An 18,442-nucleotide genomic window follows, 5' to 3' on the forward strand; every position below is an offset into this window, starting at 1 on the left:
TTGAGCCAGCTAGCTGTCTTGTTCAGTTTCCTACGCGGGTATAACATTTTATTATAATATATGTCGAGGTAATTCAGATACTTGAATAAAACGCGCCATATTACGACCTCTGTTGGATTGTTTCGGAAGCTTTTTTGTGTCGGTAAATTTTAATAAAAAAGAGAAGAAAAGAACAGGTAAAATATCCCAAGTAGCCAGGCTAGCTTTTTTTAGCTTATAATTATTAATTATCATAATTAAAACGCTTATTGGAGCTATCTGAAAAGTATGAGTGTAAATTTAGCAGACATACGACAATTTTTCAGGGTGGCCACAAAAAAATGATTTCAAAATTCCCTGATTTAGAAATTTTATTCGTATCATTTAGATATTCAAAGTTTTTATTATATTTTCATTTTTAATAATTGAATTTGAAAATTAAATCATGCGAGAAACCAGAAAAAAAGGGCTATAAAATAAATTAATTTTGCCGACTTTTGATTATTCGATGTTAAAAATGTATAAGTTAAAATATTTAATAAGAAATTTTAGAATTTAAATAAATTCAAAATACACTGGTTACAAAAATTAAGGGATATTCAAAAAATTTCAAATTTTTTAGTAATTTACAACAGTTTGTAACTCGAAGGAAAATGGTCGTAATATAAAAACAAAAAGTCAAACTGTAGCTTCAAGTGTCTAGTTTTCTGATCTGGGTCTTTAAATTTTTTTTTTAAATCAAAAATCAATCAAAACTATCGAAAAAAATTTATTGAAGCTCGAAAACCGTTTTTAAGACGAGCAAAAATTTGTTAAATTTCTTTTTCGATAGTTTTCTTAGGATTACTCCGGAACCGCACTTATTAAAAAAAAAATTTTAACACCAGATCAGAAAACTAGACACTTGAAGCTACAATTTGCTTTTTTTGTTTTTGTCGTCTGACCATTTTCCTTCGAGTTACAATCTGTTGAAAATCACTTTAAAATTAAAAATTTTTTTAATATCCTTTAATTTTTATAACTAGTGCATAATTGAAAATTTTTTAAATTTTGAACTATTACAATTTCATTTCCAGATACTTTTCGAAATTCCCTGACATTCCATGATATTTCCCAGTTGCATTCAATTCCCTGATAATTCCCAATATTCCCGGTTCGTGGCCACCCTGTTTTTTAATTACATGTATGTATTTGAATTTGTACGTTTTATTATGTTATACACATTACGATAAAAAAAAAATACATACGCTTCACCCTGATTAACCCTTCGTCACACGCGTGCTTTTACCCGACTTCGTCACACGCACGATGAGTGCCGCGCCGCCGTGTTAAATTTCATGCGGTATTGCCAAGTACCCAATAAATATTTCATACATATTATTAGAAAATAATTATATTTTTTATTTAATTTTACATCAAATTAAACATTTAACAAATTTCGAAAATTTTTTCATGAAATAAGAGAGTAATAATAATTAAAAGCAAGAAAGAAATATAATGAATTATAACAAGTGCAACAATACTAATTAGTAATGACAGATAAATAATCTCGAGATTAGTCGATACTTGACAATTATTTATTTTCTTTACATAAGTAATAATAAAAAGGGACATTTAGAAAAAATTTATATATAATTTTTTTTAATTTTTGCGAGTGCAAATTTTTTTTCAAACTAAGTTTTTATGCTGAAAAAAAAATCCAAAATTGTTATGTATCGGCTAATTTTAGGATCATTTAAACCAATTTGAGTTTAAATCCAGCTTTCTTAATCAATGCAATTCTGAAACATTACATTTATATTTTCGTAATGTGTGTTTATTCATAGAAAACTAAACATAAAAGTACAAAATCAAAATTATGATCTTTAGTCTCAACTCTTTTAAGTACATAAGTTTAATCAAAATGTTGTCCATAAATCAAACATTTCTATCTTTTTTCCGATTACAATATAATAAATGAATGAATAGTCCAAAGAATATTGTTAATTTATACAAGTATGCAAATATTCTGAAAAATTAGCAGACACTAATATAAATTTATATTGTAATTTTTCAAAAGCTGTATAAATCGGGTGATGATATATTTAACTTAATTGAATCATTTCAAAATTATGAGCTATTTTCAATGTATAGATTTTATTTCAATTTGTGATACGACAAAATTTTCTGCAAATATAGACAGTGCATGACTTTGCTATAATACTAATCAATTACCAATGATTAATTAAAAAGTATTACTAATATTTCAATGAATAGTAAAAAAAAAAAATAGGTCTTAATCAAACTAAGCAAATTAGTTTCATAAAGAGGCTTAAATTGTTTTCATTATTCAAATCATCACCACTTTTACTAATACTAATAGTAAGATTGTGAGCCCGTTATAAGCCTCCGTTAAAATTGTCAAAATTATAAAGTAAGAATAGGAAAAATAGACAAATTAATGATGAAAATTTTTTATCTATGTTTCGCGGAGAATAATTTAATCATTATTAAGTTAAATATAATTTATTGTTCATAATTGTAATCATTAATTATATTCAAAGCTTCAGTTACTATGAAAAAGTTTTATTGAGCAATAAGTTCCTCAATAAAATTATTATTTTAATTATTACTGTAATCAATACCGTTATCATTATAATTTTTTGCATTATAATTATTATTAGTGTAAGAAGATAGGTATTTATTTTAGCGCTATAAGCAACAAGAAAATCGGGATAGTCGCGTATGTAACAAAATGTAAATATGACGTTTAAAATTATATAAATTAAAACAGTCTTATAACGGGTAGTCGAAAACAAAACTAAACGCACGATAGTGGGAAGACTAAAATTCTAAGAAACATTTCCCCTACGTGCCCTAGATCAGGCTTATGACGAGTAGTCGACTGTAGTTAGGGATCGATTCAAAAAATCGAAAACGAGTTATCAAGGCATTAAACAAACTATCTATCGTTAAAGCTGGGATTTAATACAAATATAATAGTTAAGAAATAAATGTTCCGTACCCAAACAATGGAACAAATGATTACTAAAAAAAAAAAATGAAATTCGTCTGCTCGTCTATGTTATACTAACACAAATGTATTATTATATATTGGACGATATCAATGAGCTACAGCTTTACTTTTACTACCCGTTATTGTCTGCCTATTTCTACTTTAGTTCCCCACTGGTAAGCTCATACATTGTTTAGTTAACAAATATTTATTGACAATTAATAACTCTTATTAAACAGTACTTTAAGTCATGTTTGATTTCCCGACAAAATTAGCTCGTTAAAATCTCTATCCAATAAAAAAATAGAAATATTCGATGAAACAAAAATAACATTGTTACTGATAATGCGATTTTTCGAGGTATAAACTTTTTTTCTTATCTTTATCTACTGAAGAAACCTTAATGCCCATCAATAATGCAATTTTTCTAATTGTATCTTTAAGCAATGGATCAATTCTATCGGGTAATGGTTGTCTCAGAACATCATTATTATTAATAAAATCATTACAAAATTCAGTAGCTAATTTTTGGTACTCTTCATTTTTAGTATCTAATGGTAAATTTTTCATAGTCAAACAATTCGACCTCATAGCTTCTTGAATTTCTATACTTTTTTGACTTAGTCTATCAGCTAACTCAAGTTCTTTCATTATTTCCTCATTACCCGAATTCATTTCTAGTGCAATGTATAATTTTTCTAATGCCTCTTCATATTCGCCCATTTTAATTAATGCACGTCCGTAGTGAAAATAAGTTTTAGTGGTTTTATTAATAACATTATTACAAGCAATGCAAGCTTTGCGCGGCATATCTTCTTTATTGTAACAAAGTGCTAAATTTTGGTAAGCACGAGATAATAATGAATTGTAACGTTCTTCTTCTTGGTCGTTATCCAACTTAGTATCTTCTAAGCGATCAACAGCACGTTTATAATCACGAATAGCGAGTTTTGTTTGTCCACGTTTATAATTATCTGCACCAGTAACTAACAATTGTTTAATTGATTTCTCAATTTTAACAAACATTCTACGTTCTTCTGGTTCAAGTGCCTTGTAATCATCAGCAGCAATGTTGTCTGCGTAATCCATTAGATGAACAATAAACATTACTTCTGAATTACCAGGTATGGTTGGCCAACAACCCATTTCACCGTAAGCTAAACTTGGGTCAATTAAAAATATTGACACTTCATGTTTTCGCATACTCTGAACCGATATATCCAATCCCCAAATTAATTCACCCTGATTTAAACGACAGCGATTCACTGAATGACGTTGATAAGTTGAATCAAATGGATTGTCTTGACCTTCGAGATAACCAGAATATTTTATTGCTACTTGAGAATCTGCTGGGATTATTTCTCCGATACCTTTTTGGAGGACTAACTTCTTTATCTGTACATAAATAAATAGTTTTGTTTTTGTAGTACTAGACTATGGTGTATTTATTATATAATTGAATTTGCAATTCTGAAAGACATCTTTAATAATTTGATATTTTGATATATTTCAAATGTTATAGGTTATGAAACGAAACATTAAATCGTGAATAAAATGAGTTATTAAGATAGTCCTAGAAACTCAGCTTTTCAAAGTTGGTATGACCCCTAGTGGATCCAATTCACCGTAACTTACGGTAGAAACTCGAAAAAGTACCGTATTATAAGTGGATTTACCGTATTTATCGGTACCAAATAGTATTTTACGATAGGTTTACTGTATTTGGCGCAATTTTGTAGCAATCTTGCCCAAGCCTGGTCACCAGTACACTAGTTGTCTACGTCTTTATATTACTTAAAAAACTTTGTGTTATGTTGTGCTTAAAGAATTGGGCAAGATTATTGAAGATACAGTCGAATCGCGTTAAAAGTCCGCCTACAAGGGTGTAGGGGAATATAATTCTAAGAATTCCTATACCCCCACTCCTGCTCAGCAATTGAACGCCGTAACTCACACTTCCCCTACTTTGCAAGCGTGTGATTGTGTACATGATTATTTTCGTAGTCATAGAGGGAGAATGTCTTCCAAGAAATATAAGTCGGCGGACTTATAACGAGCGCACTTATAACGCGACTGGACTGTATTTTGCTCAAGGTGCATTGGTACAATGATTTGAGCTAATCTTGTACCAGAAATTACTTGCATATACTAAGGCATATCTTGCGCCAAATCTACTTCAGAAGTGTCATATTGCACTGTCTGTCTTACTTCAGTCTCTGTCACTTTGTCCCTTCCATTGGCATACGACACAGGATCCTGGAGTAAAGTGACAGAGATAGAAGTTAGATATACAGATAGTGTGATATGACACTTCTGGAGCAGATATGCGTTAGTGTCTGCAAGTAATTTCTGTTGCAAGACTCGCTCATCTTCAATGTTCTTTTGCATAATATCATGTGCAAGTCCTGCAACAATCTTATCTTAGAATCTTGCATTAATATCTTGTGACAGATTAATAGGTATATAAAGGCGTAGACACCTAGGGGTCTTCCTCAAGATACTTTCAGAAAAATAGTACAAGACTACTACAAGATTGTCTTGTGTACGTCATCTTGAACAAGTCTATGTAGTATCTACCAAAAGATTTTTGAAATTAGTGTCGACCATTAATTTGTGGTGGAAATTGTTACATGGATAAATACTTCTTCATTTAAACAAATATTTACTCGGTACTATACGAACAAATAATATCCTTAATCATAGTAAATATATACTTCAACCCACACGGAAAGATTAGAACCCAACTGGTTACTTTTCTGCACCCGACTCAGTACGGTGCTGGAAAAAAATGCTCGATTGTGGTGCAGCACCACATTGATTACTGTGTGGAACCTGACTAAGTCGTGTGCGCATATCACTCAGTCAGGTCCCACACAGTAATCAGTGTGGTACTGCACCACAATCGAGCATTTTTTTCCAGCACCGTACTGAGTCGGGTGCAGAACAGTAACCAGTCAGGTTCCAATCTTTCCATGCAGTAACATTTTCTTGATCTAAGAAATACTATACTTATTTTAACAAAATATACTTGGTTGGAGTACATTTTTACTAAAATTAAACAAATATTTATTCGGTATTATACAAGCATTTATATACTCGAAAAAAAAAAATTTCTTCTCAGTGCAGTATTCGGCGGTTTCAACTTTGGTATATTCACCTTGAAATATCATAAATCCATCGTAAAATACAGTGCATTTGAACTAAATTTTGAGGCAAATTTACAGTAAATCGGTATAAACCCGAAATTTAGCGGGTAAAAACTAGATATTTTCTTGCCTAGGAAAGGAAAGGGCTAAAACTGGCTTGTTTTGATCAGCTAAACAAGCATCGGACTCACAGTTTCAATGAATTTCATACGAAAAAATGATCAAATAAATAGAAAATTACCTTATCATTGTCACCTAAATTTTCCATTTTATGTTTAATTTTATCAAAATTAAGACCCGGTGACACAGGGGTTTTATGTTTGTCAGCATCATCACCATTCTTTTGATCGTCATCATTGTCTTCATCGTCTGATATCTCAAGATTCATAAATTTAAGTAATTCATCATCGGTAAAATTTATATTCGGATCAAATTTGAAACGTTCCTCATTTTCATTAAATTCATTGCCGTAATTAAATACTACGCCATCGTCTGACATCAAATCTCTTCAATAAAAAATATAAATTATTTATTAAGAATGCACTTTGAAATAAGTTTATTTTTTCAAGGTGTAATTACGAAAACTTATGTTTTATAATACAAGTATAAATTACAATTAATATTACAGCTACCCTTGATTAACAAAAATTATTTTAAATGATTCAAAACAATTTGAAATGATTTACAACAATTTAAATTGAGTAATATACATATGCAGGCATGGTCATGTCTAAAGATTTTTTCCCGGGTAGATATACATTTAGCATGAATTAAATCATTTTTCAACGGGGGTTTGCACTTTTCTCTCTATTACACTCAAGTCCACGAACGGTAATATCTTTTTGTTGCTCTTGTACAGTAAATGGAAACTTTGGCCGAGTTTTTCTCTTAAACAAACGAATCTTATGAAACAATTAAAGCGCACTTCGCTAGATTAGACAGTAATGCATCAAAGTGCGGTCTGTATTTTATATTCAGAGATTTTGTTTCTGAAAAAAACCCAGCCGAAAATATCTGATAACCCCTGTTAATCAGGGACGGTTATAACAATTGATTATACTAAAATTAAAACGTACAACAGCCCAACTTGTCATTGTATTTATTTCCAATATAACCAAGCTGAGTAGCCTGCTTAGAAAATATTATAAAATCTGATCGGTTCTTAGATTTTATGAAAATGAACGAGTTCTATAAAAAAGTACTAGGGGTAAGTATAGGCCTTATATACAGCAATGAAAATGAATAATTTCTTTTAAGTTTTATAAAATAAAATTGTAGATTCAATTTTTTTTAATACTTTTTTTGTTATAATTTATAGTTTTGAAAAAAATCTAAAAATGATTGGATGTTGGCTAGCTGACTTCAGTATCATATATTTTAGGTATTGGTTTGAATACTGAGAATTTTCATAAAGTGATTTATACAATAAGCAAATACGTTACAAATGCTTCCATTGTATTTAGACATTTGAATAAAATTTATCATAGTAACAACATTTTTTAAATACTTCATATAGATGTTTTTGTCCTAAATCAACGTACCTGAGGCTAACACCAAAAACTGGATCAATTCCATTAGCCATGATTATTAATTAAATCAATTAATTACCAATTTCTTTAACAGATAAATTATAAATTTATGTAAAAATATTTGAATTTGAAGGTTACTCGGTAATGAAATTTTAAATAAACTAGTACTTGGCGAGTAGACAAAGAGGATTACTGAGAAACTAAGAAGCGTTTGGGTTTGGAGTTTTAGATGTTGATACTTGACATTTGATATTTCAAACATCAACAACGTGCGTGCAACAGCATGATGATCACGAGGTTATTGAAAAGTTGAACTCAAATATTTACTGTGAGATGGCGTGTGAATAAGCTATAACCCTCGCGGGATATTTAAATAATTTTTTCTCAACTCATTCATCTAAAGGTTAATAAGTTCAACATAAATAAATTAATGAATAAATAGTTTCAGATAATTTTTCATTGTCAATCACTGTTTTTGAAATTTTGAAAAATAACATATATATATATGAGTGCATTCCGAAATGCGCTGCAGCTCAGCAGCAGACCGTGCAAGAGCAGCGTAGTAGCAGCACGATTTTTGCGCGGAACACTTGCGTTTTTTTTTTTTTTAAGATTTTAAATATTTCTATCATATTCTGCCGCCATTTTACTTTGATTTACGATTTTTAATTTTTATCCTATTTCTAACAAGTTATTTTTCGAATATCTAAATTTACCGCGCGAGTTATAAGAATAATTAATAAATTATTGATGAAAATAAGAATTTCGAGTATACTTTTTAGTCTAATTAATATAATCATTAAGGGCCAGTTTTTCAAACTGAGTTTATTTTTATCCGGGTTTTAATTAATGTTGGTAGTATATCTATTTATTATTAATATATAGATATACCAGCAATGATAATTAAAACTCGGATAAAAATAAACTCGGTTTGAAAAACTGGCCCTAACACAAATAAATTTTAATACAATTATTAAATTTCAATTTTGAAATTTCGCGCTAAGATGGCGCAACTGCACGTTACTGTATTCAACGTTCAAATTTTCGCGAAAGTGGGGGCGGTCGATGAATCGCAAAATCGATTGCTTTGTATCAACTAGCGGTCCAATAGCGGCAGTCAGTATCATCAACAACGGCAGTTGTAGTCCAGATCCTTCTTTACGTTTAAATTGAAACACAGTATTGCAGTTAATTCGCGGAATTATCCATAAAATTTATTGCTCATAGTCATTGCTTAATTAAAATGTCCAGTGTTTGTAAAATTTAAATTGTGCAAAGTGTCTGTGGTGTCGTTAAGTGTTGAGTGCTCAGTGCTAGTGTAAAGTGTTGCGAATTGCTAATGCTGATAACTTCCAAGTTCCTGATCTAAATCATCTGGCATCGTCTGGTGGGAAATAGCAGTTAAGTGAAGTTTTTTAGCTGCAATGCACTTGGAACATTTTAAATTAAATCTCCAAGTGTATTAGGACACCCTTCTGCATATTATTTCCCCACCAAGGTTTGTTCAAACACTTGCGTGTTTTTTAAAATTTTTTTATCATATTCTGTCGCCATTTTATTTTGACGTACGATTTTTAGTTTTCTCCAATTTCTAACAATTTATTTTTCAAATATTTAAATTGACCGCGCAAGTAATAAGAATAATTAATTAATGTGACTGAATGAATAAAAAAATTTAGAGCGATCATAAAGCACCCTCAGCGCTTTCGCGCTTGAGGTGTGCAATAATAAGGGTGGTCCTTATTTTGGACATTTTCAAAGTTTTATGCTCCTATAGGCTTATGTGGTTCGAAATAAATAAAAAAAATCTGAAAAACGGTTGACCCTGCGGGACAACCCCAAAACTAGATCACTAGATGCGGAATGACCGTTTTTTGAGTTTTGGTCACAAGACGATCCGCTGACGGTCTTGTGACCATGACGTGACGGTGAAAAGTCCCGGGAAAAATCCATGATAGCCACACTCTAAATATAATTGCTTAGCAAGATCTGCAGTGAAACATTTTCGGCTAACTTAACTACAAGTTTCTGGCAAGCCTTGGCTGGATAATACTTGCGTGCAAGTTGATGCAAATCAACTGCCGTCATCTGAATGTAATTTGACAGAAAAACTTGCCATCAATTTGAAGTGAAACTTTCAATCAATTTAACGTCATTGTCTGATAGTAACACTTGTAGCCAAATTGAATTCAAGTTACAGACAATTTACTGTCAACTTAAAGGTAACCGCTCGCTCTCCAACACTTTCCTTTTAATTGGCTTCAGAATATTTATTTTTTTATTTATTTATTGTTATTTGGCCATGGAGTCTAGGCTCCTTGCGGCCATCACAGATACAAATTATTTAATACAAAAAGTATATATTATAAATATATAATCATATATAAATGTATTTTTATACAAAAAAAATATATAACAGAATATGGCAGTAACTTGAAGTTAACTTGTGGATAAGGTGGCTATCAGGGAAACCAATGCCCGTATACCATTGTACGGTCTTAAAACCAGCTATTTTATCAATTGTTGTATAAAACTTTGTTTGTTGTATTTGTGAATCTGCTAAAATATTTTTGTTGTTTTTGTGTCATGTGTCTTAATTATATATCCATGCCAATAAACCAAATTTATTCAGTTACTTATTTATTTACTTACATATTAATAATATTTTTAGTCCGCTTTTATGTTGTTTGATTTCCATTCAAAATTAATATTAAAAACTGAACGAATTTTTCGTGTTGTCAGTAATTTATTTTAAAGGTTACTGCGTTGTGATTTTAAAAAATAAATTTTTTCAAATTTCAAGTTTAATGTTTTAAAAATATTGACAATTTACTGAAATGGTGTTCCGTATAAATAAACCATGGGATAAAGATTTTCCATATTTTGAACGACCTAAAGCAATTGGATACTACAGTATTGACAGTACGAGATCTATTTGTTTTGATTCTTCTCAACTGACGTATTTTAATCCTCCAAAGAATAATGAAGTGAGTTTTAATTTGAATCATGGCATTGAATGTGTACGTCGTAAATCTTCACCAACCAAACATGATAAAATTGACACATTTTTAAAATGGATAATGAACAATTTTGATAAAATTCGTGCTCATCCTGACAGTAGTCGATGGTAAATTGATAATAATCTATATTTTAATTTAAACATATTGTTAAATTTAAATAGACATTATTATTACTTTAGGTTACAACCACATATTGTTTGTTTTCGTGGATTATTATCAAGGGTTATGAAAACTCCGTATGATGAAAGAGAAGGCTGGATTATATGTGCAGCTAAATGGAAAGGAACTATTTATTTAATGGCTTTTGATACTGAAGCTGATACATTTGAAGTAAATAATCGAACGGAGAAAGATTTACAATTTTCATCTTGGGGATTCAAATTTGAACAATATATTTTATCAGGTTACGATATATTTGATAATATTTTTACTTAATTTAAATGTTAGTGGAGATGTTGTGAGTGGGTATGTAACACTGCCATGTCAGTGCCAGAAACTACAGCACAGTAAATTTTAAGTGTCAAAAACTAGGTCTTCAAACATCACTTTTTGAAACATTAATTTAAATTATTATTATTTATTTATTTTATTGACCATGTAGTCGAAACTACTTGCGGCCATCCAAAAAAATACAATAATTACAAAGTATAGTATGTATATAGATTTAAAATAAAATATAATAAACTTAAAATTTTAACCTATTGACAATATGACAATATGACGCTCAATCATAAAAACAGTACTCACTGTATAAACATTATCTTTATCCTAAGATACATTTGAGTTAAGAAAGTATTCATAACAAGAAATACGGAATTTATTTAGTGTAGGTTTAGACGTACAATAATTGGGCAATTGATTCCAAGTTTTTATCGCTGATACTAAGAACGATCTCTCGTACTTGGCATTATTAATTAGCTCTAAATAATTGTTTTGTGTTTATGGCAGTGTTAAATGTCTACTCACAACATCTCTAAAGGGAAATGGTTATAACTCTACTCAGTTACTTCTTCACTCAGCCTCAATTCTACTCAAACATATTTTAATTGAGCTTCAACTCTACTCAGTTATATCGTTACTCAGCTTCAATTAGACTCAGCGACAACTTTACTCAAGTACAACTCTACTCACAAAAGGCAGATTGCCATGTATACTCAGATTCTCACTACTTCGTACCAACTTTATTCAAAAATCGTTAGCCCTAATAGTTCAGCTAAAAAATTTTTTGATTCTAATATTTCTTTACTCCATTACATCATTATTCCAAGACAACTCTACCTAAATTTTTGAGAAAAAGTAAGCACTTCCCTGCTAACCGAGCCGTTTATTTTTCTCTCTACTCACTCACAGCTTTACTCAGCCTCAACTCTACTCACAATTTTTTTTACTCAGATTTAATTCTACTCAGTTACATTTTCACTCAGCTTCAATTAGACTCAGCGAGAACTTTACTCAGCTACAACTCTATTCACAAAGAATTGCTATTTTATCGATAGGCTACCCGAGTAGAGTTGTACCTGAGTAAAGTTCTCGCTGAGTCTAGTTGAAGGTGAGTAAAAATGTAACTGAGTAGAGTTAAACCTGAATAAAAAAAAATTGTGAGTAGAGTTGAGGCTGAGTAAAGTTGTGAGTGAGTAGAGTTGTAGCTGCTTCCCTTGAGTAAAGATGTTTTGAGTAGAATTGTAACACTGCCGTTTATTTAAATGGAATTTTATATTAGTTATCGTAGAAAAACCTTAGCTGTCACTCTTAAAGTGTCAGAAACAGGGTCCTTTACCTTATTTACCTAAAAGATTTTTAACACTAATTTAACATGATTTAAAAATTGTTTGAATACGCGATTTAAACTGAATCATATCATTACAGATGAACCGAATAAACCTCCAGATACTTCTAAACCAGTAGATGAAAAAGAGGAATTTTGTTGTGTATTCCAAAGTCGTTTAAGCGAACATAAATTACTTTATGCTGCTGAAATGGATGGAGTATATTCAGATAAATTATTAACAGATCCTTTGCCGATTGAAAATTTGAAATTCATCGAATTGAAGACAAGCCGAATAGTTGACAATGAACGTCAATTTTCAAATTTAAAAAAATTTAAGTTCATTCGATGGTGGAGTCAAAGTTTTTTAGTCGGCATTGAGAATATTTTATGTGGATTCAGGGATGACAAAGGAATAGTCAGGAGTTTAAAAAATTATCGAGTTGCTGATTTACCAAGGATTTCAGAAGTGAGTTTTCTTAACAAGATCGTTTATAATAGATTATATTAAAAATATAAATTTATTACTTTTTTATTTTAAATACAGAGATTTTGGAGTGCTTCAACATCAATGAATTTCTGCGATGATTTTTTAAAATACGTTGAAAAGACTGTGATAAATGATTGTGATAAAACAATATATAAGTTTGAAAGAATTCCACACAGTCATATTATTGTGACTGAAGTTTCGCCTAATTCAGAATATGCATTTTTACCTGAATGGTTCATTAAGTCTTTTAATAAATAATTATTGTATAATATTTATACTACGTCAATTTAAGTGAAAGATTCTTGATTTCGCCAATTGTGTCGTAATCTATAAAAAAAATTTTTAATTAAAATATTTTGTAAATAATACTCGTAAGGTTCAATTTATTTTCTCGTACAATTTTGGAATATCTTTAATGTAAAAAAATGGGTTTTGGTTTTCCAATGTTTCTTGTTTTTTACACTTTTCATTCCAAATAATCGTTGATTTCATTAAAGTTGATACATGATTAGATTTAATATTATTCAGTTTATTAACATTGTTATTATTTATTTTATATTTAATATAATTTTGATTTTTTGATTCTAGGAGACGTTTTCTTTTATTTATAAATGCATCATCTTTTCGTCTGTAAAAAAAAATTAACGTGATGGTATATTGTGTGCACACCACTCAACAAATTTTCTTATTTAGTACTTTAATTTTTACATAACTGCTATTCGGTAATTTTTACAATTTTTAAGAGGAATAAATGGTTTTAAGAAAAGAAATTTCTGTGAGCAAGAGGTAATAATTATTTTACATTTTAATGCGTTCGGTTTACATTTTCAAACTGTAAATATTACTGGTTATATTTATTTGCAACTAATTTTTTACCGTATAAAATTTAAAAATTACAGTATACATCGTAACTTTTGTATTTTTAGTATGACGGGCTTGTTTTTACATTCTATTCTGTAATTATTACAGTTTTATTTTTTCCGTGTGACAAAAAATGAAACTAGACGATTTCAGACTAGGGTGAAGTTGGGTGCCCGAACCGTAGGCGAGAGCTGACATCACTCGTAGTCTGAAATCGGGTTTCATCCTGAGTCACACACTATATTTTTCATGATTACTTGAATCGGAACTTTAAAATTCAGTGTCAGCAGTCAGTAAGAAACAAGTTAATTTCAAGCCGATGATGCGGAGAACTGTTAGAGAAAGAGAAATATGTGATTTACAGTCACTTATTAAATAGTAAATAAAACAAAAATATTATTTTCACTCATTTTTAGTAATTTTATTTGGTTAATTAAAACTATCACTTAAAAAATGAAATGAATAAACTGAAGTGACAAGCAAACAAATGAGAGTAATAAGGCGGCACATGAACATTAAATATAACTAAAACCGGGCAGAAACAATTATGTTTCTTTTCAAGGGAAGAAATACGCATGTTTCTGCCCGGTGTATGCACGTATTTGTGAATTATGAATTCGCTAGTGTTGTTTTCAGCGGTGACACGCGTTAATATCCCCGGACATAATATCTCCGCGACAAAATATCTTCGCGATAAAATATGCCCGACAAAATATGACAATAGTTCAAAATTTCTATTAAAAATCATGTTAATAAATAAGTTTCAATAGCTTATGTGTTGGCCTATTTTCGAATAAACACACACAGAATCCGTGAAAAAAGTGCACATCACGATAATAAGCTAATTAATGTTTTCTACTAATGTTTTTAATTAATTGAAAATTTTTTATTTATATGCTTTAATAGGTAAAGAGAAAGCAATAGACTTTGCAGGCCATCCCTGAAATTTCCCATCTTGGACCTAAAAGACAATGGACCAAATCTAATAATAAAACTATTTTTTTTTATATATCGTCACAGAGATATATTGTTCCTGGGATATTTTGTCGCGGGGATATTTTATCCGGGGATGTTAACGCACGTGACCGTTTGCAGCATCGGCTTGAAATTAGTTTGTTTCGACTGGCTGTAGAGACACTGAAACTTTAAGTTTCGATGCTGGTATCATGAAAAAATATTTAATATATTCTTTGATCTTATTTAATTTCAAAGTTGAATCTAATTTTATTTATTAAAAAAATAAAAAACAATTATAATACTATTACCTAAAACTTTGAATAATAGAGGGCGATTTTATAATTTTTTCATTTTTTTCGGGTAAAATTACAATTCTGTTCATTTTGTCTTCTTGATATTTAATAAGGGCTTCTTTATTTTCCATCACTCGTTTTACAAACTGTTTTTCCCGGAAAATACGTTTAATTTCTAATTGATTTTTTAACTCCAATTCACTTGCAATTTTAGCTCGTGCCTTATCAATTTTCCATTGTTTAATCATTTCTTTTTTTTTATCTACAATTTTATTAATATCTCTGTTAGATATTAACTTTTTTGCTGATTCACTTTTGTTATCATTTAATTCAATGTCATTCTTCGATTCGCATCGTGAGTTAGATTTTTCACACTCATTATTTTTTATAAATTCGATTTTTTCTTTTTTCTCTAGTTCTTTTTTTGCGCGCCACGACTTCACACTAGAACGTTGCTTTTCTCGCAATTCAAGATAAATTTTATACCACACTTCATGATTAATTATTTTTTCTGCTGATAAATCAGGAAATTTTTTTTTAATTTCCGTAACTAATGCCGGTATACCATTAATTTTATTTCTAATTTGTACAAAATATTTGTGATCTTCTTCTTTCCAATTTTGCATATGGCCTTTTACAGTACAAATTTATTTTAAGTAAATTATTTAAACATCTTTATTTTCATTGAAAAAATAAAAAATAAATAAATACCTGTCTTAGCAATTAATGATTCAAAATCTTTAATCTCACTATAATCTTCGGCTGTTATTTTATTTTTATTTCCAGAAGATTGATTAACTTTACATCTAGTTGAAGTTAGATTTTTTGTAGCTTCATATTTTCTGAGATTTACTTTGAAATCATACAAATAATCTTCCAATTCTTTTTGTTCTTTTTGTAAAATTTCTAAATCGAATACTTTCTCAAACTTTTGCATTTTTTCCAACAATTCATTCATTTTAGTTTTACAATCATTAACATCTAAATGAAATTTTATAAAATTTATCAACAATAAATAATAAAAAAATTTTTTTAACCCTAGCGGACCCAATATTACCGCTAATTACCGTATATTACGGTACTAGAGTAGTATACCCTAACCAACCGTTATCCTACCGTAATCTTTCCGTACCATGACTGTGCGAATGCGGTAAATTTACTGTAGAACTACGATAAAAATACTGTCACTGTATGTGCGATCATCAATAGCAAAGTCCCGGTTCTTGATTAAACGTATTATCTTTACTGTTAATTAGAGTAAACCTACCATTTACTGTTCCGAGTCACAATATCAGACGTAAATTGAACGTTTTATATATACGTTTTTATCATTCATGCAATATAAGTGCTATCTTGGCGCACGCTCTTTTGTTCGCCAAATAGCTGTTTGCCCATTCAACTGTTGCCGCGACATTTGTGTGCGTTAAACGATTATCTGCGTGCGACAAGTAAATTTGAGTGCGACAAGTAAACTTGTCGCACTCAAATTTACTTCTTGTCGCATGCAGATTATCGTTTAACCCACAAAAATGTCGCGGCAACAGTTGAATCAGCAAAAAACTACTTGGAGAATAAAACAGCGAGCACTAAGATAGTACTTATATTGCATTAATGATAAAAAAAACTGTGTTCAATTCGTGCGGTGTTGTCGATTACCCACTCGAGCGAATGAGCGCACTCACTTCGTTCGTGCGCTCAACTTCGCTCTCGTGGGCAATCGACAACTTACCGCACTAGTTGTACAATATACTATTCCGGTATCTGCCTTAACCCGTCAGTACTCCCGTTATGAGCATTTTGCTCGCAGCTGCTAGGACACTATTCAAATTATAGGATGTCGCTGTAGTTCAGGCGAGACATTAAAAAACATGGGAGTGCTGAAGGGTTAAGAGCCAAAAGATCGTACTAAAAAATTTTGGGAAAGTGACGTGATTATAATCCAGAAGTACAAAATTGATAAAAAAAATTTTTTGGTATGCTTATATTTCCTTATTGTAAGTCTATAAATAGGTTTTAATTACGTTTCGGATTCATGATAGTCTAATTTACGTTTTGAATAAGTTAAAAACGGTTAATATAAGTTTTTAATGTCCAAAACGTTCAATTTATGTTTAAAACGTTCAATACTTTGACTCGGGGTATTGCGGTAATTTATAGTAAATAATTTACGTGATTAATTGTAGGACGTCCATTCATACGTAAAAAAGTTCTGATAAATCCACGCATGAATATAAAGGCCTTAAATCCACATTGGGTGAATGTCACTTTTATAATTTCATCGTGAATTTCCTATCCATCTACTTGGTCTTTTTTTGGCAGATGGCATCATGTAAATGTTCTATTCGAGTAATAAAATCTCAAGTAACCATCAATTGCCGAAGTAGTAGTTTGAAAAACTAAAATTGTTTAAATAGAACTACCGTAACACTACTATAATTTTACAGTAGAACTACCGCAATTTCACGGTAAGTCTACCGTAAATTGCCGTACATGTGCTGTAAGTTATGATAGACCTGCCGTAAACCTATCGTAATGTTAGACCCGCCAGGGAAGTAAAAAAAAGAAAACTAATGAAAGATACCAATTATTTTCCCGTTGTTGAATTGATTTACAATAGATTTAATATTTTCAAAATCTGTATTCAACTCAATTATTTCACCATAAAGCTTAAATAATACATCGTTGCTATAATTTAAAAAAAAAATTCAATGTTCAAAGTTATTTATTTATTTATTTTTCAAAATATAATTATACCTTCTTTCAGTGCAAGTGTTATATTCTTCTTTCAAATTTTTCATCACTTCCGAATCCATTTTAATATTATTCAAAAATAATTCAATACCCTTCTCTATTATTTCTTCTTGTTGTTTTAATTTAGTATAAGTTTTTATGTATTCTAATTTTTCAGTTAAACTCATTTTAATAAATCTTATAAATTCACTTAATTTAATATTTTATTGTTTTTTAAGTTTAGTTTCACTGACAGCGTTAGCGTATTGATAAGTTATAAGTTTATAAATATTGTAGACGGAGTATTAAATTAAGTTTTGAAACAAAAGGGGTTTCCATAGAAATGAATATAACATTCCCCTTCTTATATTTCTAACAACCCCAGACAGATGTTCATTTAAAATTGATACCAGATTATAAGCCGTTCAATATTTACGGCAATTGGATTACTTTCTTTAATCTTATTGACGAATCTTATAATTTCAAAGGAACAATTTTTTTTTTTTAAATTAAAATAATTTGTTTTATTTACTTAATACGTTTATATTTATTTTAATAATATAAATTTTACAAAAAAAATAATTTATCATTATTATTTCATAATTTAAATACAGTTTTTTATTGAATGAAATTTTATAAAATATATAAAAAAAAAAAATGATTAAATGAATTTTTAA

General features: G+C 29.8%; 3 protein-coding genes across 4 annotated transcripts; 1 reads left to right on the forward strand and 2 right to left on the reverse strand.

Moving 5' to 3' along the window:
- Window positions 1–1,465: 1,465 nt before the first annotated feature.
- Window positions 1,466–7,921, reverse strand: LOC130666875 (inactive peptidyl-prolyl cis-trans isomerase FKBP6-like). Its single transcript, XM_057468194.1, has 3 exons — window positions 7,662–7,921; window positions 6,362–6,626; window positions 1,466–4,369 (listed from the first exon to the last, which is right to left on the reverse strand). Exons 1-3 carry the CDS (start codon window positions 7,700–7,702, stop codon window positions 3,311–3,313), a joined length of 1,365 nt encoding a protein of 454 aa, XP_057324177.1. The 5' UTR covers window positions 7,703–7,921; the 3' UTR covers window positions 1,466–3,310.
- A 2,328-nt stretch (window positions 7,922–10,249) lies between these two features.
- On the forward strand, window positions 10,250–13,330 carry LOC130666737 (decapping and exoribonuclease protein). Its single transcript, XM_057467976.1, has 4 exons — window positions 10,250–10,776; window positions 10,849–11,072; window positions 12,536–12,903; window positions 12,982–13,330. Exons 1-4 carry the CDS (start codon window positions 10,487–10,489, stop codon window positions 13,180–13,182), a joined length of 1,083 nt encoding a protein of 360 aa, XP_057323959.1. The 5' UTR covers window positions 10,250–10,486; the 3' UTR covers window positions 13,183–13,330.
- LOC130666736 (coiled-coil domain-containing protein 112-like) lies at window positions 13,114–18,217 on the reverse strand. 2 transcript variants are annotated; one of them, XM_057467974.1, is made up of 6 exons: window positions 17,790–18,217; window positions 17,617–17,720; window positions 15,747–16,016; window positions 15,051–15,666; window positions 13,322–13,552; window positions 13,114–13,251 (listed from the first exon to the last, which is right to left on the reverse strand). In XM_057467974.1, the coding sequence occupies exons 1-6, from the start codon at window positions 17,951–17,953 to the stop codon at window positions 13,212–13,214; spliced, it is 1,425 nt and encodes a 474-aa protein (XP_057323957.1). In that variant the 5' UTR covers window positions 17,954–18,217; the 3' UTR covers window positions 13,114–13,211. The 2 variants fall into 2 exon arrangements, with proteins under 2 accessions (XP_057323957.1, XP_057323958.1); XM_057467975.1 differs by lacking the exon at window positions 13,322–13,552 and having other exon boundaries at window positions 13,125–13,251.
- Between the last annotated feature and the right edge of the window lie 225 nt (window positions 18,218–18,442).

This window comes from Microplitis mediator, chromosome 4, assembly GCF_029852145.1.
Source record: "Microplitis mediator isolate UGA2020A chromosome 4, iyMicMedi2.1, whole genome shotgun sequence".
Classification (NCBI taxonomy): Eukaryota; Metazoa; Arthropoda; class Insecta; order Hymenoptera; family Braconidae; genus Microplitis; species Microplitis mediator.

Coding starts and splice junctions, on each gene's coding strand:
- LOC130666737 (XM_057467976.1), top strand. CDS start 10,487: ATGGTGTTCCGTATAAATAAACCATGGGATAAAGATTTTCCATATTTT. Junction 11,073..12,535: donor TGAACAATATATTTTATCAG/GTTACGATATAT, acceptor ATATCATTACAG/ATGAACCGAATAAACCTCCA. Junction 12,904..12,981: donor ATTTACCAAGGATTTCAGAA/GTGAGTTTTCTT, acceptor TTTTAAATACAG/AGATTTTGGAGTGCTTCAAC.
- LOC130666875 (XM_057468194.1), bottom strand. CDS start 7,702: ATGGCTAATGGAATTGATCCAGTTTTTGGTGTTAGCCTCAG. Junction 6,627..7,661: donor GTTTTTGGTGTTAGCCTCAG/GTACGTTGATTT, acceptor TTTTTATTGAAG/AGATTTGATGTCAGACGATG. Junction 4,370..6,361: donor ATTTAGGTGACAATGATAAG/GTAATTTTCTAT, acceptor ATTTATGTACAG/ATAAAGAAGTTAGTCCTCCA.
- LOC130666736 (XM_057467974.1), bottom strand. CDS start 17,953: ATGAGTTTAACTGAAAAATTAGAATACATAAAAACTTATACTAAATTA. Junction 16,017..17,616: donor CAACAACGGGAAAATAATTG/GTATCTTTCATT, acceptor AATTTCATTTAG/ATGTTAATGATTGTAAAACT. Junction 13,252..13,321: donor ATTAAAGATATTCCAAAATT/GTACGAGAAAAT, acceptor TTTTTTTTATAG/ATTACGACACAATTGGCGAA.